General features: G+C 49.4%; 1 protein-coding gene across 10 annotated transcripts in view; it reads right to left on the reverse strand.

The window, feature by feature from the left end:
* Window positions 1-27,640, reverse strand: part of PEBP4 (phosphatidylethanolamine binding protein 4) — a 169,506-nt gene that overhangs the window by 68,281 nt on the left and 73,585 nt on the right. The window contains exon 5 of one of the 10 annotated variants that reach the window (XM_025210360.1): window positions 26,199-26,741. The exons of the other annotated variants lie outside the window; for them this stretch is intronic. Within the exon in view, the coding sequence (XP_025066145.1) occupies window positions 26,544-26,741 (198 nt within the window). The 3' untranslated portion in view covers window positions 26,199-26,543. Of the gene's footprint in view, window positions 1-26,198; window positions 26,742-27,640 lie in introns of those variants that run through there. 10 annotated transcript variants of the gene reach the window in all.

A 27,640-nucleotide genomic window follows, 5' to 3' on the forward strand; every position in this document is an offset into this window, starting at 1 on the left:
GTGCTGCCAGGGATGCTTGTGAATGCTTGGTGTCCGGAATGGCAGCACCCTGGAGATGACAAACACCTGCAGAAATGATTGCACCTTGCTCTTCCTTACTCGCCTCGACATTAACCCTCACGAGGCCTATGGCAGGTAAGCTGACATGCAAGGGGGCAGGGCAGAAGGCAAGGCCCCAAACCAATAAAAGCATTTGGGAGTGTTGAGCGCAACTGAGTGTTGAGTGCCTCAGTCATTGTCCACGTCACACAAAGGCCAATGGAACAGCCAGCCACTAGATGCTCATGGAGCTGCGCTATACAGATGTGCGTATGCAGTGCTGTGTCCAGCAGTGCCAACACAGGCCAACCCTTTGTGCGCTGCTGTTTTCCAGAGTGGATGCCAGGAGACAAACACAGTGATATTGAGAAATAGGAAGGCAAAGCTGACCTAAAAGCATGTGCATGGTTGAGTTAGAGATGTGGTGGAGGAGAATGTTGTGCCTTACTCAAATCAGGGTGGGTGAAGCTTTCCCTAAGGAGCTGCCCATCTCTCTTCCCCTATAGTCTACAACTAATTTCATGCCCAACAAATAGCCTTGCAAGAGCAACTGATGCATTTCCACCACTTGTTCCCAGAGGAAATAGTGGCCCATGGTGTTCTTGTGGAAACATGTAAAGGCTGTGGGCATGAGGAATTACCTATGGTGGAAGGAGATGATTTCACTAGAAGCGAAGGGATGGAGCTCAAAAAAGAATGGGCATGTGGGAAAGCTCCTATAGTGAGAACTCAAATGGCTTGGAGGAAAGATACCCATGGAGAACCCACAGTGTCTGGGGACTTTGAGAGCAGACTAGCGAGTGCTAGGAAACATCTTGCCCTGAAAGCATAAGGGATGGATGACCTCATGGGACGTTTCCATCTCCAGCTTCCAGCACCCCACGATGCTGTCAGGCTCCCAGACAGCCCCCCACAGCCATTTGCGGGTCATGACAGTGTCCGTGATGGAACGACCCAGCGACAATTTGGAAGCTTCAAAAGAAAGTGGGAGCTCTAGAGTAAAAGTGGCCTCCAAAGGCTCCATATTTGCTATGCTGGTTGCTTGGACTTGAGGCAAACATGCTGCCTCCCAGAAGACTTTTCACTTGTCACTTTTCCTGTGCTAGTCTTAAGACCATCCCAGTAAAAATCCCCAGGCCTCTGATCAATGCTTGGACAAGGGTCGTACAGTAACAGACTATGCAGAATTAATTGCTCTTGCATTTGCTGTTGATCTCCATCCACAATCATTAGCAATATATTAATTAGCCAGCTCTGACTGGAGGCCAGCAGATTAGGGTGAATTTTTTTAAGCCTATCAGCAGTGCCCTGCAGTTCTTTAAGCTTCATCGATTAAATGCTCTTTTCCTCTAGTAGTGCCTGGCATTCACAAATCAGATCAATGGGATTTAACAAACCTCCTTGTAAAGGTAAAGTTTGCCTGGGGTGAGGTCTCCAGTGGCTGGAGGCTGGAACACGGCCCTTGGGGTCTCTGAGTGGCAGCTCTCTTGTAATGAGCTGGAGGAGCTGGAGTTTCAATAGGTTTGACTGTCATGCATGCGGGGACAAATTCCACCCCCAGCTTCATCCGCACCAGCCTGCAGAAACTGCCTACACATATCTGGGGACAGGGTTGATCTGGTGGCTATTGCAGCCAGATCCTGTTAAAGCCCTTCATAAATGTTCCTGGAAGCAGACAATATTGTGCCCAGTCCCTGTTGGTTTTTAACATGTTTAGTTACATGCGTGAAGAGGACAAGCAGCTGTGTCATGTAACAGCGCGAGCCAAGGGATCTCAAAGCACACGGCAGACATTCACTGATGAAGTCATTCAATGATGAAGCGCCACTGAGCAAACTCTTGCGGGCCTGTTACTCTACATGCTAGATCAGCAATGCAGCAGCACAGATGGAGGAACTGGCTCTTTGACTTTTCAGGCCAGCAGGCAGGTTAGGCTGTATGTTAGATTTGTTTGTATGAGGCATTTTTGCTACAATTGCCCACTGTTGCTAGCAGCTGTTCAGCTCTACCACTGACTCCTAGCACAGACAAGGGCCCTAAGGTCACAGGCTAGTTCTGTACCCTCTCCTTTAACCCTAGCTCAGAGTTAGAGTTGCTGCAAGAAACTTTGATGGAACCCCATTTGACTGGAATATGTAACTCTATCCGAATGAAAACCATCAGCGAAATCCAGTCATTTTGGCTGGAATTTTGGCTTAGAACAAAAATGGGGGGAAAAAAGCTCCAACTGCATCAAAAGGCACTGACAAATATGCAGCTCCCCAGTCTGAATGATGGTGCTTCACAGAAAGCGCCATGAGTTAGACAAGGGGCGGGCAATTATTTTGGGGGGAGGACCGCTTACTGAGTTTCAGCAAGCCATCGAGGGCTGCATGATAGGCAGCCCAGGGCTGATTAATATTAATTTTCTAAATTTTTTTAGGGGCCCCACGGGCCTGGCGGGCCACATCCGGCCCCCGGGCTGCATTTTGCTCACCCCTGAGTTAAACTGATCATCCCGACCCAACAGACATTCACTGTTGGGTTGGGAGGGTGGACAATTGAGCTCTGTTTTGGAGCTGATCCAGCCAAGGAGCTGTGTGTCTGCAGCTCCCTCTGTCCTTAGCCCTACTCCCCCCGCCCCCACCAGTTCCTGTGCTGTCTGCATGATGAGAGGGCGGCAAGGGAGGGGCAGGAGCTTAGGCTGGGATTTGCCCAACCTGCACTGGAGTGGGGGCGGATGGATTTGAGCCCCCTAAGCACTTGTGTCAGGGCATGACTGTAGGCTGCTTTCAAGGGGCCAGTCATGTGACAAATGTAACTTCTGTCTGCGCCCAAAATGTCCCACTGTATCATTTTTTGAATGTAACATATGGATTTTTGGTGCTAAACCACCTTTTCATTGCAATTTTTAAAATGTTTACAAGATAAAAAATAACAACATAAAAATGAAAGTATACATGTTAATGAATCCATCCAATGTGAATTTTTCTGCAGCAGAAGAGGAAATGTGGGGGTTCTGTGCTAGCTGGAACAAAGCCAGTTTCTGATATCTCAAAATCCTTGACAAAATGGAACTTCCATCCCTTGCATGGCTCTACACGGATTAAAACGTTGCTCAGATACCACAGTGATGGGTAACTTTAGATTGAGTTCTGGAAAGGTACTACAAGTCAAATCTAACTAATGTGTTGGGTAAATTGCCATTGCCCAGTCTTCTCTATTATTCACTTAGATGGTCAATAATAAGACAACCCTCCCAGATGCAAGGCACCATAATATCAACAGTACATCTACAACAACACTTCATTAATCATATAATAAGTGCAATAATCTCAGCAGCACTGAAACCTTCTTCCCATGAATTCAGCTGATAGGCCAGTCAACCTGATATTGCCACTCTTCATGTGGGCAACATACCATCAAGGCTTCCATAGAGGCTCTTAAAAGAGATGCCTTTTGCCACATGTCCAGTGAAAGTGAAATTTGGGGTATTTCGCACCAGGGTGGGAAGCGCTTTCAGAATCTCAAGGCCCCTGGGGTACAAGTGACTCCTATTGCTTCCATGGGCAAAGCTGCGATGGGGGTAGGAAATTTTAAGCCAGAAGCCCTAGAGCAGATAAGGCCTCTGAACAATTTGGCCTGAACAGCTTGTACATCCATAGACCTCAGCCCGCAGCCAGCTAATTGCTATGGCAATGATACCCTGAGAAAGGGAAAAAAATAAATGAGGGTATTGGAGAGATGGCCTCCTGTGCAGACTGACAGCCCGAGATGCAGAAAGGGGCAGAAATATCGCAGGGACTTGACTGGAAGTGTATTTCTCTCAGTGACTAAATCCAATTCAGTGTGCTGTATTGCCCCGGAGAAAGCAATCTCTAATTACCTGAAAATCCGCATTGTACATTGCAGATGGGAACTTAATCCTTTCTTTAAACTTTCCTTGTACCACCTCCGGGCTAGTGAACCCTGACCAAATGGACAGCATGGGCCTGGGATCCTGGCAGTGTGGGGAACTGTACTTTTGACCTGGGTGATGCCCCAGAAGCTAGCTACCAAAATAATTAATGCTGAGAAGGATCAGGCAAACACAGGCAGCTGCCATGGTCACAAGGAGGGCCTTTCTACAGATACTCGGGGCTTGCAGCTGTAAGGTCCTACCGAAACAACTTTGGGACCCCAAGATCAGTCTTCCCCAAGTGCTTGGGACTGCATTGCAACTCTCTCCTTAGCACTGAGGAGGCAGGCACATGAGCAGCTTTGTTAATGCTGGTCCCCAGTAGGTTTCCCCCAGCAGGTGTTTGACAAGGAAGGGCATGCCTGGCTCTCTAGGGAAATCTTTTCTGAATGGTGGAGACACTTTTAAAGCTTCCCCGTTTGCAGATGGGAGGGGAGCCAAGACTAGACTGTGAGGTGGTTTCCACTGCTAGGGATAACCTTGTAGGAGGAAAGGGAATCCAATTAAATATTCAATCCTTTGGAGGCTGTGTAAGTGTGGGAGAAGGATCCCTTCCTCTTGCTGCATTTCTTATCTGCTCAGGGACCAGGGAGGCAACAAACCACTAAAAATATTCATCATCCACTTACATTAAAAAGTAAACAGGAAAGTAGCACAGCAGCCTTCCCTTCTTCCCTCCAGCAGAGATGTAGAGACAAAACATAAAGGCAGCTTTTGGGCTGGCCCTGCTCCTATCACAGCTTGCAAACTATGCAGGACCTCGGACTAGGACCTGCCCTGTAGCCAAAGGTGTGACTGCAGCTCATGGAGGCCATCCTGACTCAACTTTAAACGATTCAACTCAGAAACCAATAATAGCTTGGAGCAATGTAACTTGGGTAGCAACAACCACGTAACTGTAGCAGCACGGAGCCAGCTAGTTTACAGCAAGCTTGGGCACATCAATGTGAAATGTGGTTGCATTTTTGGCGGTGATGCAGATGTATCTTTGTCTGGAAGATCTCAGCAGCAAACCTTGAGTTGGAAGGAAGTGCTGGGAGGAGAAGGCATCTTCTCCCGTTCAAGGTTCAGGCCAGGGTGGGGAGTGTTAAGCAGCTACCACAAGCAAAGTGGTTTTACTCTGTTTCCCTAAATTATCCCTATGATTTTATACAGGACGCAGGAGCCTTCCTTACTCCTTAGCCTAACTGTCATGCAACATTTTTGTGTGAAGTTATGTGCTACCCACAAGTGACTGCCCTCCAGCTGTGGATGAGTGAATCCTTTTGGTACCTTCATTTCTACCTGGGAGAACTGTTACAATCTTTTCTCCTATGCCTGAAGAAGTGCCCAAGTGCTTGCAATCAAAGACTTTTTTTTGCAAAAATCTAGTTGGTCTAATAAAAGATATCACCTCTACCACGAGTTCTGATTCCTTTGGGTAAAGTACCTGCAGCCAGAATCAAGGCAAGAAGTCCTGTGACTGCCTTGCCACGCTCTGATTGCAATCCCTACTTAACACAGCTTAGTATGCGGGCATCCTTTCATGGAACAAACCAGCTCCACTCACTGTGTTTTCTGGCGGTGCCTCTCCTTCTGTCCCAAGCCTGAACAATTTGGCCTGCACTGGAAGGCCTGCACTGGAAGGCAAAGGGGAATGAGGGTGTGCGTTCATGGCCAGGGAGAGTTGTGGAAGGGCTGAAGTCCTGGGCTGGAAGCTTGAGGCTTGGATGTTGTTCCTGCCAGGAGTTCAAAGCGTGGCCTTGGGAGATCACTTCCTCTCTTGGTGCTTGAGTTTCTCGTGTGATAAAACAGAGGTGTTGAGATAAACCTCGTGTGCAGAGGTGCACGATCTGTTTGGGGAGATCACCGGATGGAAGCAACAGGGGAGAACCATGCTTGGTTACTGCTCACATCTGGCATTTTAATAGCACCTTGGGTCTCACGGCTCTTTGCAAACAGCATTGAAAAACTGACAGTGTACCCAGCTGATGCCCATATGGCATACACGGGAGCAGAGGTAAGAGGAGGGGTATGACTTGTTCAAGACCACACAGCAGGTGGGGGGCCAGGGCCTTCCTCCCGCCCATAGCTAGTGGATACTGCCTCTTGCATGCAAACTCCAGGCTGAGGTTGAAAACTTTGTGGAACAAGCCCCCTCATTTTGCTCAGTGTTTCTGCAGAGCCTGGCACCATGGGGGCATGACTAGGGTCCTAAAGAAACAGAGAGACCCCACCACCCAGAGAGCTCAGAGCACTAGTATCCGGCCAGATACAAGCACAAGGATTGGATAGATGGTCCCAGCTTCCCAAGATGGTCTCATGCTTTCCCATCTTGTGTTTCCCCCGTAACCATCTGCATTTTTTTTGCTTTATTTATTTATTTTTTTTTAAGCAGAAGCCAGAAACTCCATAGCAACCCTCAGCTCCCAGGTTTTGACTCCAGCGCTTTGATCACTCTGTCATTTCGTTTAAGGCTATACCCCTGTAGGTGTGAGGAACTCCAATTAAGTATTCAGCTGGTTTTCCTGTGTGGGGGGACAGGCTTTGCTGTGGAGGAGGGAAGCCTCGGCGTTATCGCGGTGACTAATCGTTCAGACACCAATTGTCTGCGGCACCGGGGGAGCTCGGAAAGGGCTTTCCTGTGCTGCGCAGCTGCCTCTGCATTCCCTTTTCTGGAAATATGCGGCTCCCTGCTGCGCGCTGGGGGCTTCCAGGAAAAAGGCAGAGGGACCTGAGGAACTTCTGCGTGTTTCAGAGGTTGCAGTGTGTGTTGCCCTCGCTGCTGTGGCACCTGAGCACCATAGTCATGCAAAGGTTAATGCTCCCAGCACTCCTAGGAGACAGGGCAGTTGTCTTACCCCTGGCTGGCAGGTGAGGAGCTGATGCCCAGAGGGGCAGACTGATGGCATAAAGATACCCCCTGCTTCTGCAGACCTCATTCTTGTCAGGCACCTAAAGACTATTGTCCTTAGCAACTTGCCCGAGGTCACACTGGTGTCAGAAGCAGGGAACTGAAACAGGGTCTCTCCTGACTCCCAGGCCAGCACGCTGAGCTGCAGGATCAGAGGGCTCCACACGGCTCTCTGAATTATGGATCACAATGCCATAAGGCAAGACAGACCCCAGTGAGCACACGGTGAGTACGCAGCGCTAACAGCTGTCCCATGGCACGGGGTTTCCGGCAGCCCTTGATCACCTTGCTCTTACTGCAAGGCTTCCATGAAGCCCTAGAGAATCAGCCTACCCATCCCACAGGGTTTCTAAGGAGCTACAAGTGCTCCCAAAGCATGCGTAGTTTGCAGAAAGCATCAGAGCTCAGGCCTGCAGATGCAAAGGGCTGATCTAGCACAATACTGGCTCCAAAGAGGCCGTGCCTTGTTCTGCTGACCTATCCAGCACGTGCATGATGGGTCTGGACAAGTTCTTCTGAACAGAAGTTCAGCTCCATCATCCGATTCCCAACCTCACAAGTGTGGACAGATCTTTTAAAAGGTTCAATATGCTGGGGGGAGTCCAGGCCCCATTGTTCCCTACTGTCTGCACAGTTTGCATGCTTTGCACAAACTGGGTCACCTCCTCTATGTTGGACCCTTGTGCAGAACCCTCTCATTATTGTACTGCATGTGGGGATGAAAAGGGAGGAACTGAACCTTAGTATGATTTTAAAGAGGGACTTTCTCACCCTCGATTAAAATGATCTCTATCCAAAAAGAACTGCACGGAGCTTAGCGTCCTCTCTGCTTTTCCTCAGAGATGTGCTACAACCTGCCTACCGTGAACCAGCACTGGCTCCCTGCTCTCGGCTCTGACCATCCCCCTGACACAGGGGTGGGTGAAATCTAAGCTGGGTCTTAATCAAGTGCCTCGAACTCATCTCTTAAATCATTCAACACACCTTCTGCTGTACCTCCAACTGAAGGGGTGGCCACCAACGAGTGCAGAATGGGTTGCCATGGGAATGATTGTGTTGTCACACAAATTCATCGTTAAGTCTTGCCTGCAAGGATCGTACAGGAAAAGCAGGGAAATAGAGAAGGAGAGAGCCCTGGTTAAACTTTAAACACAACATCAGCAATTAGCCAAAGTAGCTATTCACTGCGGAGGACAATGGGCATGTTGGCAAGATGGGAGTCTGGGTGGACATCTGATAAGCCTGATAGCTTTTGCCTGAAAGTCCCTTCTGTATTGGTCAAGCATGGTCTCTGCAGACCCCTCCAAAACCCTGGCCAGAGCTGCCATCGTCCACTATGATTCAGAGGCACATTCCTGATGCCCCCGCAGTGGCCCTGTTTCCCCTGCACTAAAACACGTGTGTGTAGCAGAAAGAAGGGAGTGCAAGTTTATTATATATGAACCAAACCTAAGTCAGGCTTTTCTGGCACTAAGGGCAGGTCTACGTTGTGTCAGACAGTGCAAGGGGGTACCTTGTGAAACCATAACCCTGCCCTCTTGCTCCAGCTCCGCTCATGGGGCATGTCTAACAATGTCAGAGTGGTGCTATGTGCTCCTGCCCCTGCTCTCATGAGCGCGCCCAAGCCTGACCATGGTCCTAAGCAAGCATCACGATTGCTGCGTGCCATCTTCTCAGAGCAATCAGCACCTAGCATTATCTGATGTGTTGCAGACAAGTCCTCTGGCCTTGTCTTCTCTGGGCAGGATTTTTGTGCTGGTGTGGTTACCTTGAGGTCACCACGACACAGCAAAGCTTGCTGCACCTGGGCAGTCCCTGTACAACCTCTCTCCCAACTGCTTGCTAAGCTGCGCCAGGGAGCCTTGTAATATAGATGGAACGACAGCAGCGCTACGCTCTCCAGGGCAGGCAACCTCCTTCCTGTACATCACTGCCCAACTCCTGGCAGACATCAACGCAGAGGGAGCAGGACAGAAAGGCAAAGGGGAAACGTCCCTGCCGTGCTCTGGAGTGGAAGCTTCTATTTCTAGCCAACTGCGTGGGGCACTCGCTCTTGCTGCTGCTCTGGAGACAGAGCATGGCTTTCCCTCTCCTGGCATTGCAGACAGTAGGCCCTGCCCTGTACACGCAGCACAGGCTCATCCACAACTGCTTCCAAGGGGATTCTCTCTACTGCTTTGTCCAGGCCTGGCAAAGCTTAAGTCTTGGAGGTGCCACCACACCACCTCCTCCCTCGGGGAGACTATTTCAGTCTCTCGTGAAGGCTGCACTCAAGAAGGTTTCTAGCTCCAAACCTCCCTGTTCTTAGCTATTTCCTGCTCTTGCACCTTCCTAATCCACTCGTCTCCCTTCTTGGCAAGCATGGCCTTCCTAGAGTTAGAGGGCATGCTTCCTTCCAACACCACGCACTGCCCCCCACAATGCCAAGGCTGCCCCAAGGGACGAGGCAGAGCTAGGCAATGTACTACAAGAGAAGAGTAGTCCAAGTATTTTGCTTGGCACTGGGTCCACGCTGCACAGGTCAGGAGCATTTGCATTGGGGCTTTCTGTCCTCCCTGGCATTTACTATGAATTATGTGTGTTACCATAGTGACTATGAGCCCTGCTTGTGGAACAGAACCCCGCAGTGCCAGGGGATGCACAGACAGGGACCAAAACAGCCCCTGTGCTTGTCCCAAAATGCTGGCCAACAAAGGAGAAGACCAGAGATGAAGACGGGTACAGACAGAGAGCGCAAGGAGACAATGAAGCAGTGCAGCGTGGTGTGATGGGCAGCGGTACCGACACTCCAGGCTGCCTAACTGCTGTTGGGCGTTTTGGACGGGCCCCAGTGATAGCGATTTGCTGGCAGAGGATGAGGTCGGTACGGAGAGCTCCTTCCCAGGGTGAGGGGCAGCATGGGGAAAAACACAAAGCAGGCCAATAGGGGCAATGAGCGCTGATTTGAGGTAGGAGCTGACACATTCATAGCAATGGGGAGGGCGGGTGCAGGCCATGGATGGCCTTGAAAAGACAAACCGCTTATGCCAGATGAGATACAGTGAGGAAGAGCCAGCGGAGTGGTGCAGAGAGAGGTGGCAAGGCAGCTGCTTTGCAGGGGATGGAGAGAGGCTGTCCTGAGCACTGCTGAGCTCGGCTGTTTTGCAGAGGCATGTGTTGCGGGCCGTCACTTCCGGCACAGCTTCCAAGGCAGTCAGGTGGGCCAGAGCCTCAGGGCTGCGTGGAGAGCTGCCCACGCACCTGCATTCCTCTGCCGATCAGCGCCACGCTGCCCTGCTGCCCTCGAGGAGCCCTGCCGTGCTGGCTGCCAGGCTGCTCGCTCCCCTCGGCATGGCCACGCTGGCCTCACACCTGTTGGACCTAGCACTCAGCTGGGCAGAAGCCTCCTTTCCCACCGGGAGAACAGACCTCAGCCTCTTTGCATGGGCAGACTGCCTTCCACAAATGCCCTCCCGTGGGCAGACGCCTGTGAGGTCCCCCATGGGCAGCACCAGCCCCCCTACTTGTTGTGGGCAGGCACCTCGCCCCCAGCCCTCCTGGGTGTCAGTGCCACCCCCCACCCCACCCCGTGGGCAGGCAGCAGGATGTGGGCTCCCTCCCCTGCACTTCCCAGCAAGCGCTTTACATAACTTCTGCTGCTTAGTCACAGCTTCGACTCCTTCTTCTGCTGCTGCTTTTTTTTTTATTTGGAGCGATTTTCTCGGCAGCATCAGAGCGCGAGTCATTTCGGCAAGGGAAGTCCCTTCCTTTCTTCCGTTCCCTTGGTAACCAAGCAAATTTGCCTTTCAAATGATTCATGACCGGGGTGCTGTAGGAGTCCCCTCCTCCAACACAAATCTCTCCCACACAACCACACATGCCCGATTAATCATTGATTAGAGTCTCTTCCGCAAGGTACGCCTGGGAATCAAGAGGCCGGGCGCTCTCCTCTACCGCCTCCTGCCCCCCTGGAATTGGGTGGGGGGGCCTTTGGCATGGACATCTAGACCGACATCTGGACCAGACACAACTTAAGTAAGGTCTCGGGATGTCAGCATGGAGGATTCAGTGGTGGCTCAGATCAGATTCCCACACAGAGGCCTCCCTCCCTGGGTTTAAACTTTACTGTCTTCTTCCTGTCTGCCTTTTTTTTTTTTAAACAGGAAATACAGAGGTCAGGCTTCTCTTGAGCTGGAACAGCTGGGACAGACACCCGGCCCATCTCACAAACCACAGACTAAGCCATGCAGCCCCTATTGCTCTTTCCTCTGAGCTCTTCACACAGCTCCAGGAGAGATTGGTACCCCTGTTCCTTGCAGGGACACCTGACCAGGATACAGGTATTGTCCGTGTTACTGTGCTGATGGACACCCTCAGTATTTTCTGGCCGACAAACACTCAAGTTGTATTGACAGAGAGGAAGATGCCCAGTCTGAGCCGAGAGCAAGGAACCACCAATCTCCCTGTTCTAATGTCAGCTCCAAGGTTGACTCTCTTGGCCCAGTTGTATTATCTGCCTATGCCATCATTAGGGTGGGCATTAAGGAAACCCGCCAGCCACACGGGCAGATTATTGCATGGGTGGCAGCACCATAAGGTGCAAACAAGTCCATACAGTTAATCTAATGTGAGAACCCAACTGCTAGAACTGCTCTCTCACAATCCTATTTCTCCTGGGTGACAATGCCACGCGGTAGAGTTAAGGGTGCGAGGGTGCCCACGTGTTTGGATTTCTTTTCAACAGAACACAAATGTCCTTGTTGGTTTGAGGAATAATTACAACATCCTTGTGCAGCTACTTACCCGTACGTTACTGAAGCACCCTCCACCTCAACTCAAAGTTACTCTAATTATTTTGGTCTTGGCGCTTCAGAGATGGGCGTGCATTGAATACAGCTCTTTGGTTCACGTATTCATTCAGCAGTTGCTTCAGTGCGACACAGAGCCAATGACAAGACCAAACCAAAATCACACTGTGTTATGGCACGTCTAAGAGGTCCCAACCCTGCTTTAAGCTCCATGGTGCTCGGCACAGCCATGAGAGAGAGTTTCTATCTTCAGGAAGTCATGGTCTAAATTAAAACTCCACCACCTCGTTTCACAGAGGTCCTTGAGAGTCTTCTGCCCGCTTTCCTGCCTGTTAAGTACTGGAACGCACCCAAACGCCAGAATTCACTGAGCTGGAGCAAAGAATACCACTAGGCCAGGTTTTTTCCGGATGAAATCAGAGTTCATCTCAGCCGTGCTCTGAATAGCTCGGTAACTGGCAAACCTGCCCTGAACTAATGATTTAGAACAATATTCACACCGCTTTTCTCACAACCTACATTTTTGTAGCATCTTAGACAGAACAGCTGTAGGGCTGATTCAGAGGGGAGGCTGAGCTCCTGCCAACAAATCATGGTGGTAAGCTTCAGACCTGCATAGGGCAGCATCCCACCTTACGTGCTATCTTTGATTTGGGCCCGCTGCATCACGTTGGGGCTGGGCGAAAGGAGTGTAGCAGTAAAAGCAAGCAACACATATATGCCTAAGAAGATAAGAGCTCTTAATTTTAATTCTCACCTTCAGCAGACAAGGTTCTTTGGGTAAATGTGATATCTTTTATTAAGCCAACTACGTTTAGTTGGTCAAATAAAATATATCACATTTACCCAAAGAACCTTGTCTGCCCATGTCCTTAGACCAACAGGGCTACAACCAACACCCCCAAACTCTCACCTTCCACATTCTTGGCCTGTAAAGTATGATGACGTATGGCTTGTTTTCTCTGCGGCACTAGCTCACACTGCAACTTGAGTGTAAGCTGCTTCCTACTCCCATCTACACATGGTCTCTGGCTTGAGATCTGGACTCAAGCGAGCTGGCCCACCAGGGTCTGAAGCTGGAGTGTGGCTGCTGCTCGCACCAGTAATGCGGAGGGGTACAGATGCAGGTTACAGCTCAAGTTAGAGCAACTCAGCACAACTGCTGCTCCACTTGCACCGTGCAGCTAGAGTGGTTTTTTGCAGCGTGGCCACTTTGACTCAAGCAAGGCACAGGGTCATTTTTAAGAGCCAGAACTGGGCAGGTCCTTGGCATCATGTCTCCTCTGGAAGGGGGTGCCACGGTGGCCCTTTGGCCTATGCTGGGACATTGTTTCAATGCTGACTTAGAAGGAAAAGTGCCATGTGCTACATGAATGTCACTTGCTGCAGCCCCAGAGTTTTCCCTGGTCTCCCAGCCACGTTCTGACCCCGCTCAACCCTGTCCAGCCCATGAGATCCCATGGGTTGGGATGGGATTGAGAGCACAGAACAGCATGGCTGCAAAGAGCATCTGAACTGGGAAATGAAATTAATCTGCAAAATATTGCAGTGCCATTTTGGTACATTTTAGCTGATTTATTCTCTCCTCGTTAAGAGGAGCTAATTAACAAACCATCATTTAAATAAACAGCAGTGAGTGTGTTTGTAACCTCCGCTTTATTGAATTGTGACAAATTATTAGCCTTTGCATGTTAAATGAAATAGAAGCATCCAGGAAAAACCTTAAATCCAATCTGCATAGAGATGATACCTGCTGTGAAAATGAAGGCAGCAGGACTGATTCACTCTCATGCTCGGAGCATCTTCTGGGGCTCCCCTCTCTGCAGATTGCATAACCTCCTGTCACAGCCCAGGCACTGACGTGTTAGCAAGTGAATGGCTGCAGCCACCAGGGTCCTTTCAGGACACCAGTGTCTTAACTCCACTGCAGCCCACGAGACCCTCAGGCATTTGCCTGACCGTTGTGTGGTGGCCTATGCAAAATACTGATGGTTAGGGGGATTCACTTCTCCGTAGAGGGACTGGGAACCATTTACATCCTTAGATAAGGATTATGTGGGGCCACATGTTTAAAGCTATGTAAATGCCTAGAGGGAGGCAGCTAATGGATATTCAAAGGTACCTAGATGTCTAAGGTGCAAATCTACCCTGCCTTCTAACTGTGAGACACCTGAAAGTCCCACAGAGCCTCAACCTGCCTCTTTAGGGGCCTATAGCCATTTAATAACCTGCCCCATGGGGCTCACATGGTGCTTAGGCCCTCTGTACAAGAGCAGATTTCACCTGGGTGCATTTCTCCTTTTTTCCGCCTGTGAACAATTTGCAGCGTTCTCAGATTTATTAATTATTCAAAGTAATTTGCAAATATCTCCAGCGGGAGTGTCTTGGGCCTTCAGATCATTCATGAAAGGCTTCTTCTGAATATTCAGCACTCCAGATGCCTCAGTTTGTTTCGTGAATCAGGTGGCATTGTTCCCTTCCCCGGATCGAGCGGCTCATGCAATTACCAAACAGCAGCGCCGCTATTGATCTGCAGAGTGGCAAGCGCACCCGTCGCAAACGTCCACTGTTACACAACTGGAACGCTCCCTTGGGGGAAATATTCAGGTGTAGAATTTGCTTTTCGTGATAATTGTACCAGTTCTCCCAGCTGCTACAATAGCTATGAACAAAAAACAGGCACCAGCACAGGTGCAGGCCAATTCTTAAGAAAAAACCCGCCAACAATCCAACCCAATATTCATGCATTCAGTCCCTCTCTGCCTGGTTGCCCATTTGGACTGCTCAGTTCTTTAAGGCAGGATCTGTGCTTATGCAGTGCCTTGTTGCAACGGGCCCCGATCTCAGGTGATCTTTAAGATGCTGCCATAGCAAATGCAATTGCTGCTGTTATAAGCATCACACGGCGCTCTGTGCAGCATTCCCCCAGCTCTAGAAATGATCCCAGCAGGGTTCTGCACATTGTGTATCCGCGCCAGGAAAGCCCGTGGCCCAGGTGGCACCTGTTGGCACCCTGAGGAGAAAGGGCTGTGAAGACCGAACTCCCCCCGAAGCAACACCACCATGTTCGGGCTGAGGCAGTTTCATCTCAGCTGGTGCTGCGGGAAGCCCACTCGGCAGCTGCTCATGCCTTTCTGGGAGAGAAAGCAAGGACTCCTTGGCATGAAAATCATGCCTACAAATTTGGGCATGAGGAAACCCACATGCACAGGAAGGACAAGCCGGGCATGATCAGGGCAGCTGACTGGCAGGTTTGGAACAGGGGCTGCCCCGTAGGCTGCTCCAGCCGGCCTCTTGACAGACGACCACCAAGAGGAAGAGGCAGCAAGCACTAAGCCGACTGCAATCCATAGTTACGAGAACCGCTTAGTAGCAGTCATAATCATCTCTCATCATGGATCCTTGGCAGTATAATGATAATAATCATATCATGCACGTCTGTGGCAGTGTCTGTCACCCTGAATGCAGCCCCAAGTGCTTCTACAAGCATCACTCACGCATGCACAGGAAAAGGAAGGGCTGCATTCTGCTGGTCCAAGTGCTAAGATGGTGCTGGCAGTGCTGGGAAGTGGGTGTGATGGGGGACAGGGCAGCAACATCCTCCCTTCACTAACGAACCATGGGCAGTAACATGGAGGGAGCCGGTGCAGCCCAGGAAGGGGCACACTGCATTTATTCACCACATGTCATTGGCAGGGCTCCTGTCCCTCCAGGCAGATCCCACAAGACACCAGTTCTGTCCCAAGCCTAAACACATACCCACAAAGGCAGAGGAGCCCATGGGACAGGGACATACAACTTGCTAACCATCTATACCAACAGAAGCCAGCAAACAGCCAGCTTTTGCCACAGGGCTCTGGTGGGTAACCACAGACATCTCTTTGAGTGCCGGTGACACACTCGATGCTGCACAAGACACGAACGAGGACCATTAGCGATGAGAGCAGGATGGACAGACAGAGTCAGACAGAGACAGGCTGAGGTATCCTAGATACCACAGAACAGGAATGGTGTGAACGTGCTGACTTTTCTACGGCGATTGACGGCTACCGAGCTGCGATCTCTGAACGCTGCTATGTCTTCCTCCTCTCCTCATCTCCGTGGCTATTGGGCGGTAAAAAGGCAACCTCTGACTTCGCTCAAAACGCTGGCTTAGCGACCAAAACGCTGGCTTGCATCCATAGATGCTTCTCAAGCAAATCCCGGGACGTCATTCTCCCCCTGTATTCGGCCTTAGTGAGGCCGCAGCTGGAGTACTGTGTCCAGTTTTGGGCTCCACAATTCAAAAAGGATGTGGAGAAGCTTGAGAGAGTCCAGAGAAGAGCCACGCGCATGATCAGAGGTCAGGGAAACAGACCCTACAATGACAGGCTGAGAGCCCTGGGGCTCTTTAGCCTGGAAAAGCGCAGGCTCAGGGGTGATCTGATGGCCACCTACAAGTTTATCAGGGGTGACCACCAGCATCTGGGGGAACGTTTGTTCACCAGAGCGTCCCAAGGGATGACGAGGTCGAATGGTCACAAACTACTTCAAGATCGTTTCAGGCTGGACATAAGGAAGAATTTCTTTACTGTCCGAGCCCCCAAGGCCTGGAACAGCCTGCCACCGGAGGTGGTTCAAGCGCCTTCATTGAACACCTTCAAGATGAAACTGGATGCTTATCTTGCTGGGATCCTATGACCCCAGCTGACTTCCTGCCCTTTGGGCGGGGGGCTGGACTCGATGATCTTCCGAGGTCCCTTCCAGCCCTAATGTCTATGAAATCTATGAAAGTGGCATAGGTACATTTCTGCTGTTGTGCAGCTGTTGCGGAGTCTGAGATCCAGAGAAGAGCAATATCTCACATGGCAGCAAGCTGAGGCTAACTTGCATGCCTATTCACTGCAGCCTGCTAGTTCACTTCCTTCCTTGGGGTGCAAGTGCAGCAGGACTCACTGATGGTCCACAGGGAGCAATGAAAGAACAGCCAAGTGCTACCGGGGACAGAGCATGAGATCTTCTAGGTGCTGGTAAAAGATGCCTCAATGCACCTGCTTCTCCATCTCAAAAAAAAACAACAGCCAAGCCACCACTGGTCAAGCATGAAATGCAAGCCAGACCAGGAGCCTGGTCAGCTATGAGTAGGATGGCCAAAAAACGAGACTGCCCAACCCAGGAAACCTCTTCCCATCCCACTCTTTTAAGCGGCAGAGGGTGAAGCTCAACAGGGCTAATTTGGACGCTCCTCCAAGGCTCTTTGGCCTGCAAGTCTTGGGCCCTGCATGCCACCTCTGGAGAAGGGGAGTGCACATGGGCAGCCTGGAAGGCCAGGGTTGCAAGTCCCACTCACTTCCCTACCTCCCCCTCACCCATGGTAGGCAGCAACTTACTGCAGCTTTTCTGGATGGGCAGCTTTGCTTCCCCACTCCCACTGGCTCAGCTCTGCTGATTAGAGGATGATGATGATAATCACTTCCATCTCTCCCATGTGTTTGCAGAGCCCCAGCAGTCCCATTCTGGCCCCCTTGCCCCCTGCTCCCCTTGCTTCTCTGCAGTACCTGAGAACTGGCAGGTGGGATTCACCCAAGGCCCCACACAGTATACTAGATCTACCCTTATCATCTGAAGTGGCGCTCTGTTTCCTGGAGGAGTTGTTGAGTAGCTGTGTTTTCGAATGCTCAGGAGTGTAATTACCTGGGAGTATTAATTACAAGTCAGGGAAGAATAAGCTCTAGCAGGCACTCCATAAGAAGCGCTGCCCTTTCACTCCAAGGCACAGAGTGCCTGGCCTTTTCAGTAAATATGCTGTTGTTGAAATGGTTTTACAGTCTGGGAGTTTTGCAAGTGAGTGTATCATCTGAATCTCCATCGGGCTGGGAGGCAGCATTTTGCAGAGCCCCCAGGACAGGCGCCAGGTGTGGCACTGCCAAGTGTTTGTAACACTACAACACGTGGTAGGGGCAAGTGTCAGTCCTCACAACTCTTGGGTGAAGTTCAGCCTGAGACACCAGGGAGTGCAAAGTGGATTTAAAGCCAACCTTGCTAACACCCTTCCTTGTCCCCCCTAAATCATGCACTAGGCACAGGGACGGAGAAATGAGGCCCTTTTACCAATGTAGTTGGGCACAGGCACTGTGGGTGGCAAAAGGTCTCCCATGCACAAGCACACGTGGACGATGAAAGGCTTGGCCAGGAACAGATTAAACCATATTAGAACGACAGCCAGGGTCTGCTATATGCACTCAGTATGCATGCAAACATGCACATATGTATGCGTGCAGGCATGCACACACACACACACACACACACACACATACAGTTTCTTTTTTCTCCTACCCACTTCATTGTCCCTCTTCCCTCCGGAACTAAAGAGAAACTCCAGCCCTCCCAACGTCTGTGGACCACACGTCTCTCCCAGCTCTCTCATTCTCTCCAGAAACCTATGCAACGCGCATTGTTTTTTCTTAGGAGCGAGATGAAGGCAGCACTTTGCCCTAATGGTGCCCATGAAATTACAAAGATTAGCAACCCCATTCTTCTACAGTTTTTGGCCAATCGCGTTTTGGTGTTGTTTTTGCATCAGTAATAAGTTACTGCTGTCATATTGTTCCAGCATCTTAGGCCCTAGGGTGGCATTGTATCCTTCCCTCACTCACTGATCATAATGCTGTTGACTAAAGACTATATTTAAAGGTAATATAAACAGTTTGATCTTGAAAATACATTGGATCTATAATTTCTATACATAGTTTCTGAACTTTTATTTTAAAACAATTAGCCCAAAAGCCCTTTTTACATGGTATTTGCAGCGAGGCTGACAGTAACAGCAATTAAACCCCATCTGTTTGCCGAGCATGAATAATAACAGTTGACACTCAACTTCTAATACTGTTCATAGGAAACCTGTTAAACACAGAACCCTGTCATAGAAATATGTGCCCTCCGGGCCAGTCTATGCCTTCTACAGGCACCAAGTTCAGAGGTGGCTGGCATTTCACAGCACTGATCTTGGGGCCTGGGGCAGAGCTAACCCTTACCTGGGATTAGTGTTCCTGCCCTCTCCATCTGACTCGTGGGGAACATTTTCCTTTTGAAGGATGCCATTTAAGAGCAGAAAAAATGTTTTCCATTATGAGCATGGCACAGTGCAGACCAAAGAGGACAATTTCCCTACCTCTAGGACCTTGCAGGCTGGTCTGGCTGATACCAGGATGAGCAGGAAGATATCAAAATCCTGGGGCCCAGAAGGCAGTGATGTGAGGGGACAGCACAATGGGGAAATGCTTATTTCCTAGGCATGCACCAAGAGGAAGGCTGTGCCAGGAGTAAGGGCAGGCGTGCAAAAGGTGCAGGGCAACCAGCAGGAAAAGATCCAAGGGAGAGTCAGGCTGAGCTGTGGTGCCACAAGACATGCCGGGTGGGGGGCAGAGGATGTTATGCATGAGATCCTAGGGTTATATTGCTACTGCTCCCCAGACTGCTGCCAAGAAGTACTCTCTACCTGCCTGCTCCCCCTCCAGTCCATGGAAAAAGGGTTGTGGAGATGTCCTGAGGACATCATCCACCGCTGCTCTTAAGGCTGGAAGCCAAGGCTGAGAGACCTCCGGGGCCGTGTGTGCTGAGCAAGAGAGGGTACAGAAGTGGTACAGAAACACCCCAAGATTCGCTTCCTAGGGCCAACCAGCTTCCACATTCTCCCTTTTCGAGAGAGAAGCCGAGACCAGAGTGCTCCTGAGCTCAGGGACGGTTGAATCAACCAGCCCTGTTATCTGATCCAGTGGCTCTGGAGCCCATGAACAAATCAGTGTGCCTGGGGTGGAACATTTGGGGGCTTGTCACAAAGAGATCAGATTTGGATTCGCCTGCTGCTCTGTGACATTTACATTTCTAAATGAAACCTGGAAACCTTCCCTTGAGGAAGTGGCTGGCTAAAACGCTCCTGCGAGGCTTGCATTTGCCCAGGCAAATGGTGCGTGCACCGTTACCCATTTTGCATGCCTAAATGCCACTTTGCATGTACTACTGAGCCATCTGGAGGTGCAGCCTAATTTAAGAGAAGTTTTTTCGAGGGAGGGAGCTGCTCCTGGCTACAGATCTGCAAGTGACCCGGTCACACCGGCAAGGCGACACCAACACTGGCAGATCCTGAGAGCAACCTCGACTTCCCAGGACCTTTATTTTGTAAACTTTAAAAATAAATATTTAATAGAATTATTATATGCCAAATAGTGACAGGAACTGCACAAGGGGACTGAATATTATATACAGCACCCAAGAAACAAAGTCATCAATTAAAGCAGTATCTCCCTCTGTTCTTTCCCTTTCAAACACTTGGTTTAATAACCAAAATGTAGACTACAAAGGGCCCCAGCAAGAAAGAACAATACCGAGTCACTAACTATTACATCTGTAGTGTTACTACAAAGAGGCAGCCTATCCCATTGGCACAGCAGGGAGTTGTGATCAAACAGGACTCACAGAGGCAGAAACCACCTAAGCAGAGCTAGCTTGGAGGCTCTGGGGTGCTCAGGTGCGCCTCGGAGCTGGGTGTGGATCGCTCGAGCAGTCATTGCTATGGATCTAAAGAGTATCATTAGTGAAAGAGAGAAAGGCAAAGTGAGTGTGGGGAGGGTGCCCAGTTTTGACTTCAGAGGATAAATGACACATCAGGACTTTGACATAAGAGCTCGTGTTCAGCACGTGTACAAGTGTGTGTGTAGGCGGGCATGTGTGTACATGGATTTAACTCTCAGGAAAGATGCCCTGGAGACTGCAGGCTCCTCTGGTGTGGGTGGCAACATATCTTTGCACTGCCTAACCTACATGCCTGGCCACCAGCCTTGGAAGGATTCCCTGTAGGGTTGGGAGGGGAGTTTAGTCTCCCAGATCCATTCACTCCTCAGCCTCTCTGCCAGCAAGGGAGCTGGCTGCTGCCAGCAGAGATGATGGGTTTGTGGTTAGCCTTCCAGCACTGAGCCGAGACCCAGGCTGGTTTCACACAGGGACGACTGAAAGGCATTTCAATGCGCACTGATTTTGCTATTGATCGAGCTCTGACCTGGATTCAAACAGGTGACCCAGAGTTCAAAGACCCCATCTTGTTACCCGCTGCCAGACTGGTGCACAGTCTTTCATCCTTTCCTGCAACACACAAAGCATTTCTTTGTAGGCCTTGTTGCGCTCAGAGCAACAGAAAGACCAGGCACACGGCTGCTCTGCATCGCTCTTGCAATGCTAACATGCAAGTCAACATCAGCCCTCAGATGCTAAAGTGACAGCTCCTTAGAAATGCCATAGACAACGTAGAGATGTGGGGCTGCGTCCCTGGCTGGCATCAGTCAGTGCAGCTCCAGAGGATGTGAACAGGAGCTGTGCTGAATGACACCAGGACCAGCCAAAGCAAAGAGGGGACTCTTGCCCCAGGGAGTGACCTTTAGACTATTTCTATCTCTTCCCTGTGCTAGCACTGTGCATCCTTGTAAGGCAACATGCAGCTAGACTGCAAGTGCTTCAGTTCAGGTAATGTCTCTTAACATGCCCATACTATGTTTAGCACAGTGGAGCCCAGGGGCTCATGTACTACTGGAACAGAAATCGTGACGGTGAGTAATTAACACCGGCTGTTTATATTTTTAATGAGAATTCATACATATGCTGGTGGTGCCGAAAGCTTTAAGTTAAACTTGGGGTCCCCCTGTGCTAGGTGCTGCATAAACACAGGTATGTGACAGCCTCGGTCTGGGAGAGCTTATATGCCGTAAATGGATTTGCTCCATTTAGGGACTGGTATATTTGTCTGTTCTCCTGTCAGCTCAGCAAGGGAAGGGACAGAAAACCAGCGTAGCTGGGAGATCCTGTCTTAGCATAGATTGCTAGGCAGAAGAGAGACCAGTACCCTTTTAAGGCTGGAAGTGACCATCCTGCCATCACACACGTCGGTATATTCCCTGCACCGATTCCTGCACCCAGATCACAACGCCCATTTGAGCCGTGGGAGGGTGAGCGTGTGAGTTGAAAGGGTCAAAGAGATATTCTGAAATGGCAGGGCAGATCAGAGCCCAGCTCAGGGAGTGTCAGGGCTTCTTACAAGCACCTGGGGAACACAAGAGAAAATGTAAAAAGTGCAAGAGTGGAAATGTCCGCTCACCAGGTGTGTGGAAACACACAGCATGGGAGAATGATCCAGACACTCAAATTGTGCTCCAGGAGACAACCTGGCATATGCATTGGAAAAAACACAGAAGCAAGCAGGCAGCAGCCTTTCCCCTCCCCAACAAGCCCCTAGCTTCCCCCTCAGCCCCTGCCTCGAATCTCGCGAAAATTCCTTAACTTTTAAGGTTAATAAAGCTCTTGTTTGCTTAAGATAGCACCTGTTTCTATGGTGACACTTGCAACCCAGAACCTGTTTATCAACCAATAAGAGGAAATACACTGACAAATTCAAATGGCATGGAAGTAAATTGCTAGTGAAATCTTTGGGCGTGAAACAGCCCCAGTGCAGGGCGCTAGTGCCCTCGCTCATGGGGCTGTTGTCTTCAGAGCAAGGCGATGCCTCTCTGGCATCCTCGGAGGCTGCCCCTGCTCTCTGATCCGCGTGCCTGGGATTCGGAGTTCACTGCTGACAAAGCAGCTCCTCTTTCAGGAGCATGCAAGCAGCTTGCTAGCCTAACACCCTACTGGGGCACTCTTTTCACACTGCTACCATACTGCACAGAAGGAACAGCTGTCTGAATACCACGTTCCTCACTGAACAGATTGTTTCCTTAACAGTCCCTGCTGCTTCACCTTCAGGCATCGGTGTCCCTAATGAGAACACCTGGAGAGCAGAGGGATGAGGTGCTGAGTCCCAACCAGGGGATGGTCAGGCCTGCTACCTGCTCCCTCCTCTGCATCCCCACATGGCTTTCCGGAAGAGCGAGAGCATGGGCTGGATTCCCAAAGGCATCCCAAACCATCATCTGGAGGCGATGTGGAGTCGTAACTGTGAAGTGGCCGGACAGTTTCCTAGTTGTTAGGGAATGGGGGGGACCTTGGGTCCAGCCCCCCCGCGCTCGGGTGGGAAAGACCGCTGGGGTCGGATGACCCCAGCAAGATGGGCAGCAAGACCGTGAGTGAGTTCTCCATTGGTGAGAAAAGTAGGTGCGGGGCGGTCTTGTGGGGTCTTTTCCCAGCTCTGGGTAGGACCAACGATACAGTGCTTAGCGCAGAGGGCATTGCAAGTCAGTGCTCCTGGCCTCTAAACAAACTTCAGAGTCATCCAGTGGTTGGAGCAAGCAGCTGGAAGTCAAGCGCCTGGGAGGGGGGGGGTCTATTTTGCGCATCATCGCCAACTCGCTCTATCCCACCTGCGAGGAGCCTTGCCTTGCCTCGGTTTCCCTGGAAATCTTGCTACCCTCCCCGCTTGTGCAGAACGACGGCTAACTCTGCCAAGCAACAGAACAGAACCAGGGTGGGCCTCTCCCTCTCGCGCTGCGCTCCGTCTCAGGCAGGAATTCTCCTGGCTGGCAGAGTTGGTTTCCATAACGACTTTCTGTTACAAACATATTTTGATAAAAATAAAGTTAAAACAGCAAGGCTTTAGTGGAGTACAAATTCGCTGCTCTCACTCTCCCCCTCCCCGAGGTGGGGGAAGAATCAAGTAAAGCATTCTATTTGAAGGACAGTATTTTCTGCCTTCTTTTTCTCTCCCTGCTGAATACAAAATGAAAAGCCTTGTTTACTGGATTTCTCTGTAAACTGGTTCAGACTCTGCCTAGTTACCTGATGCTCTACAGCACATACAGGATAATGTGATAAATTCATTTCCAATTCACTGCATTATCCTTTGAATATTTTAATGACTCATTGAATAGAGTAAAAAAAAAAAAGCGATTTCAAATGAACAATTATGCTGCATTAGAGTAAAGGCTGATTATATTTAAACACTGCTTGCATGGATAACGGGACATATCGACCTCCGCCTATAAGAGCTAATTTGGCTCTTATCTCCAAATAATTTTACACTGCAAATTACCATGAAAACCTAAAGGGCTTTAAAAACATTCATCAAAAGATATTATTCCACTTTGTAGCAACATTTTTATTTAAATTATTTTGAATGGGAGTGAAAGCATCTTTCGTGTTTGACAATCAGAGAAACAGTGTCGCCGCTGCTGATAAGGGAGCGGCAAGCTGCGCGGCAGAAGGGGCTCTGCAGACTCAGCCACGCAAAGTGACAAAATGCTTCGGACTGAAACCCACCTCGAAAAGGGAATTCAGTGCAAAAGCCAAAGCGTGGTGGAGGGCCAAGGTACTGCAGCTCATGCAATGGTACGTCGCACTTCTGCAACAGTTTCCAGCCGAGTCGCTCAGAGCGCTGTACACCTGTTAGTGAACTAAGCTTCCCCTAGGGACCGCAATCACCTCCATGTTTCAGCTGAGATTAAATGACTTGCCCTCAGCCCTGAAGACAGGACATCTGTGCCACGGCTGAGATCAGAGCTCTGGTCTTATGACACACTTTCTCAGGCTTTCACCAGTAGGCCACACCACCGGGCCTTGCCCACACACAAACCACTGCCTTGAACTGAATTGTCACGAGCCACTTTTAACCTGAAATAAGAGTAACCACATGTGGATGTGCACCAAATTCACTTAAAGTGCAAGTTAAAAACCCACAAGTGATTTCGCTGCCAATGTGTGTGCAGACCAACAGAGGCTCCTTGGAGAAGAGCCTACTATTTCCTACAGAAATGATTGTTACAGATTGTAGGGGGGCAGACTTGTAAAGATAGATATTTGGAGGTACCCAAGTATCTTTGAGGATGTGGGCTGTCACTAAATTTGCAAAACCCTGGAGATACCTAAATCTGACCGAAACGGATGGGAGTTAGGCAGAAGATCTAAAAACCCCTAGGTGCCTTAATGGATCTCTAGGCCCCTACATCTCTTTGCAAATTTGACCCTAGGGCCCAGAATTGTTCTCATCGATTGTTCTCCTGGGCTTTATCAATGCGGATTAGAAACTGGAAATGTGATGCAGCTATATTTAAGACCATCCCCTCTGCCCAGTGAAGTTTAGCCCCTTGTCGGCATGAACTGCCACTCGGCCTTTTAACAGCTTTGGAAAGGGGCCGGCAAGCAGGTTTCCACCCTCCATACTTTTTGGTTGGGAATGGAAGCAGAATTGCCTAGCTGCCAGGAGAAAAACTCCTCCTGACATGGGAACAGACTTGCTTTGCAGAACAGAACTGAGCCTTAATCTTGAATTTCCCTGCTTTCCTTAGATCCTTTATTTGAAAAAAAAAAAAAAATAACCACAATAATTAGCAGTAGCTAATGCATCGGAAGGATCTATGCACAGAAGGGAAAACATGAGCTCTGGTTTTTTGGCGTTTAGTAAATATTAAAATTAATGAGAGACTTTCAGGACCCTGTTGTTAGAAATGCAGAAGGGCTCCTGTGAAGGATTTTTTTTTTTTTTTTTGAAAAAAAAAATGTACAAGTCTCTGCAATTATTCGGAATGCATTATTTTTTAGCCAATTATGAAATTCATGGAAAGTATTAATATCCAATTTTCATTTGCTCAATATTCCCATTAACAATAAAAAGTCTAATTAAAGTATCTGTACAAGAAGCCCTTAGCAGTAATTTCAGAGAATAATAGACGAGACTGACTAGATATTTCTTGTTAAATGCATGCTGCAAATTAATTGATATCTTAATTAGACTTTAGTACTCAGATTATTAGTTAGATTGAATTGGAGCTGAAACACCTCATCTTTTAAAAAATAAAAGAAAGGCAGGCAACAGAGAGCGGTAGAAACTGCTTTTCTCAATATTGTTTCTCTAAACGGACTGATAATACAAGGAGTAACGGTTTGGGACCAGTGCAAAAGGTTTTGCACAAAAATAACAACACTCTGCCCTTCACTTGTGCCTTCTCTGACAGGATCTCACTAGGAGCCCAGGCATAACACTTGGGTGAGATAGGCTGGCATCACTACCACCATGTGCTGCCACAAGGAGGTTTAAGGACCTGACCAAGGTGGCAAAGGGAAAGGGTGGCAGAGTTGGGAAGGAATCCAGGCCTCGGCTCCCGAGTCTATGGTGCATCTACAAACAGGTTCAGTCGAAAGCATTTTTTTGCCCCTCTTTTGTTTTCCTCATTTCCATTGCCTGCTTCTTATTTATCATTTCCTTGTGGGGAATTTGATTCCTGAATGGCATATCCTTACATCCGGTCCCCGGAGGGGTCCTAGCACACAAACTTATGGCTAGCCTTTATAGAACAGCAATCGCTGTGCAGATCTGCAACCTGGTGTGCCCTGGGTTTTCTGCTACGTTCACGCCATACGGAACGAGGACAACACGGGTAAAAAGAAAGACCCACTCCAATACCTGTTCAATCTACACGAAAAGGCTCACAGAACTACAGCCGTGTCCTGTGATCGGTCAAAACATAAAAGACTTGAACATAATCTGTCCTGGAATGGCTGCAACCAGAGCAAGTCTCATCTCTCTAGTAGAGGTGGGCAACCCACTTTCACAGGAAACATGTTTTTGACAACAGAAGACTTCAGCCCAAATGAAATATTTTGCAGAATGTTTCAGCTTTGGCAAAAACATTAAGTTTTCAGGTTAGCATTTTTTTTAATCAAAGAAAATGTCTTTTGAATTTTTCCCCCTGAATTTCCTTGCAAAAAATAATTGACATTTTTGGCCCAGCTTTGCTCTAGAGTCTCAGGCAAACAACCGCATACTTGTCTAAATAATCAGACCATTTTACATTTCAATAGCAACCTTCCGTCTCGTGCGGTTTGACATAAAGGATCACAGAAATGCAGCCATCTCTGGAGAGAAGCACGCAGACATTTACACACAATACAAGAGGAGGAGAGAATTAAAATGTTGGCCAGGAATACTCGTTCAAAACCCTGCTCTTATGAAAAGCCAGCCAAAGAATGGTGGAAAATGATTTGTGAATAGACAGCATGGTGAGTGATAGAGAAATATCACAAAGCACAACTTGTAGAATATTGTTCGACTCTCTGTAGCATCGGTGGGGGTTGGGGAATCATTCATAAATAACCAGCTTGACAATCGGTGTGTTGGGGGCAGGGAATCCTGGAACAAATGGCATGGGAATATTATTCAGGCAGCTCTTATTGCACAAAACCTCTGCTCTCCCCACCAAGTACACAGGAGCCACTCTGAAGGGTCTGTCCAGGAAAGCATGCAAAATCCCCAGGCCAAAAAGTCCTCACTGTCCTACATCATGCCAGGAAAGAGAAAACTGAGAGCAGACCCTGCTAGGATTCAAACCCATGTTTCCAGGGAGGCACCGCTATTCTAAATGTGGTGCTTCGGTAGCTGATGTAACGAGCTGAGCCATGTGGTTTCTAAAGGGAGTTACCCGACGCATCCCACTGAACATGTCCTTATGCTCATTTGCTGCATGCTGAATGATGTACACACATGCATGCAGGCTCGAGGACCCCTCAGTATGGGAGTGAGTTACCCTGCTGAAGCAGAGGCCCTGGTCTGACTCCCAAGAGTACGTGTGCAATGCACACTCATCTTAGGCAGCACAATGCACAAAAGGGCATAGATCTGCTTGTCAGCTAGACTCCCACAGCAATAGCCCAAGGCAGCAACCCAGACCCCAACACTCATCTGGCCTTCCTTCCTCAGTAGCTTGGCTTTACAATGCATTCTTGGTGCTATACAACTCTACCAGCCTCCAAGTCAGCCACCCAAGAGAATTCCTGTCCCAGCATCTCACCCAGCAAGCAAGTGGGAGATGGATTTGTTGCCAACTCAGGTGTTACCGAGCCAGACTCCGCACTTCAGGAAGCAGATAGACTAGCTTCCAGGTCAGCAGAACTACAGTTATTTCCACCAGGGCTAAGGTTGGCTCCATGTCATGTTGTCAGTACAACCCTCCCCATTTGGTCTCACTGTGTTAAACCAGTTGCGTGCCATTGCTTGCATGTACAGAAGAGGTTTACCTTACTGAGATGCTG

This window comes from Alligator sinensis, unplaced genomic scaffold (assembly GCF_000455745.1).
Source record: "Alligator sinensis unplaced genomic scaffold, ASM45574v1 scaffold722_1, whole genome shotgun sequence".
Lineage (NCBI taxonomy): Eukaryota > Metazoa > Chordata > Crocodylia > Alligatoridae > Alligator > Alligator sinensis.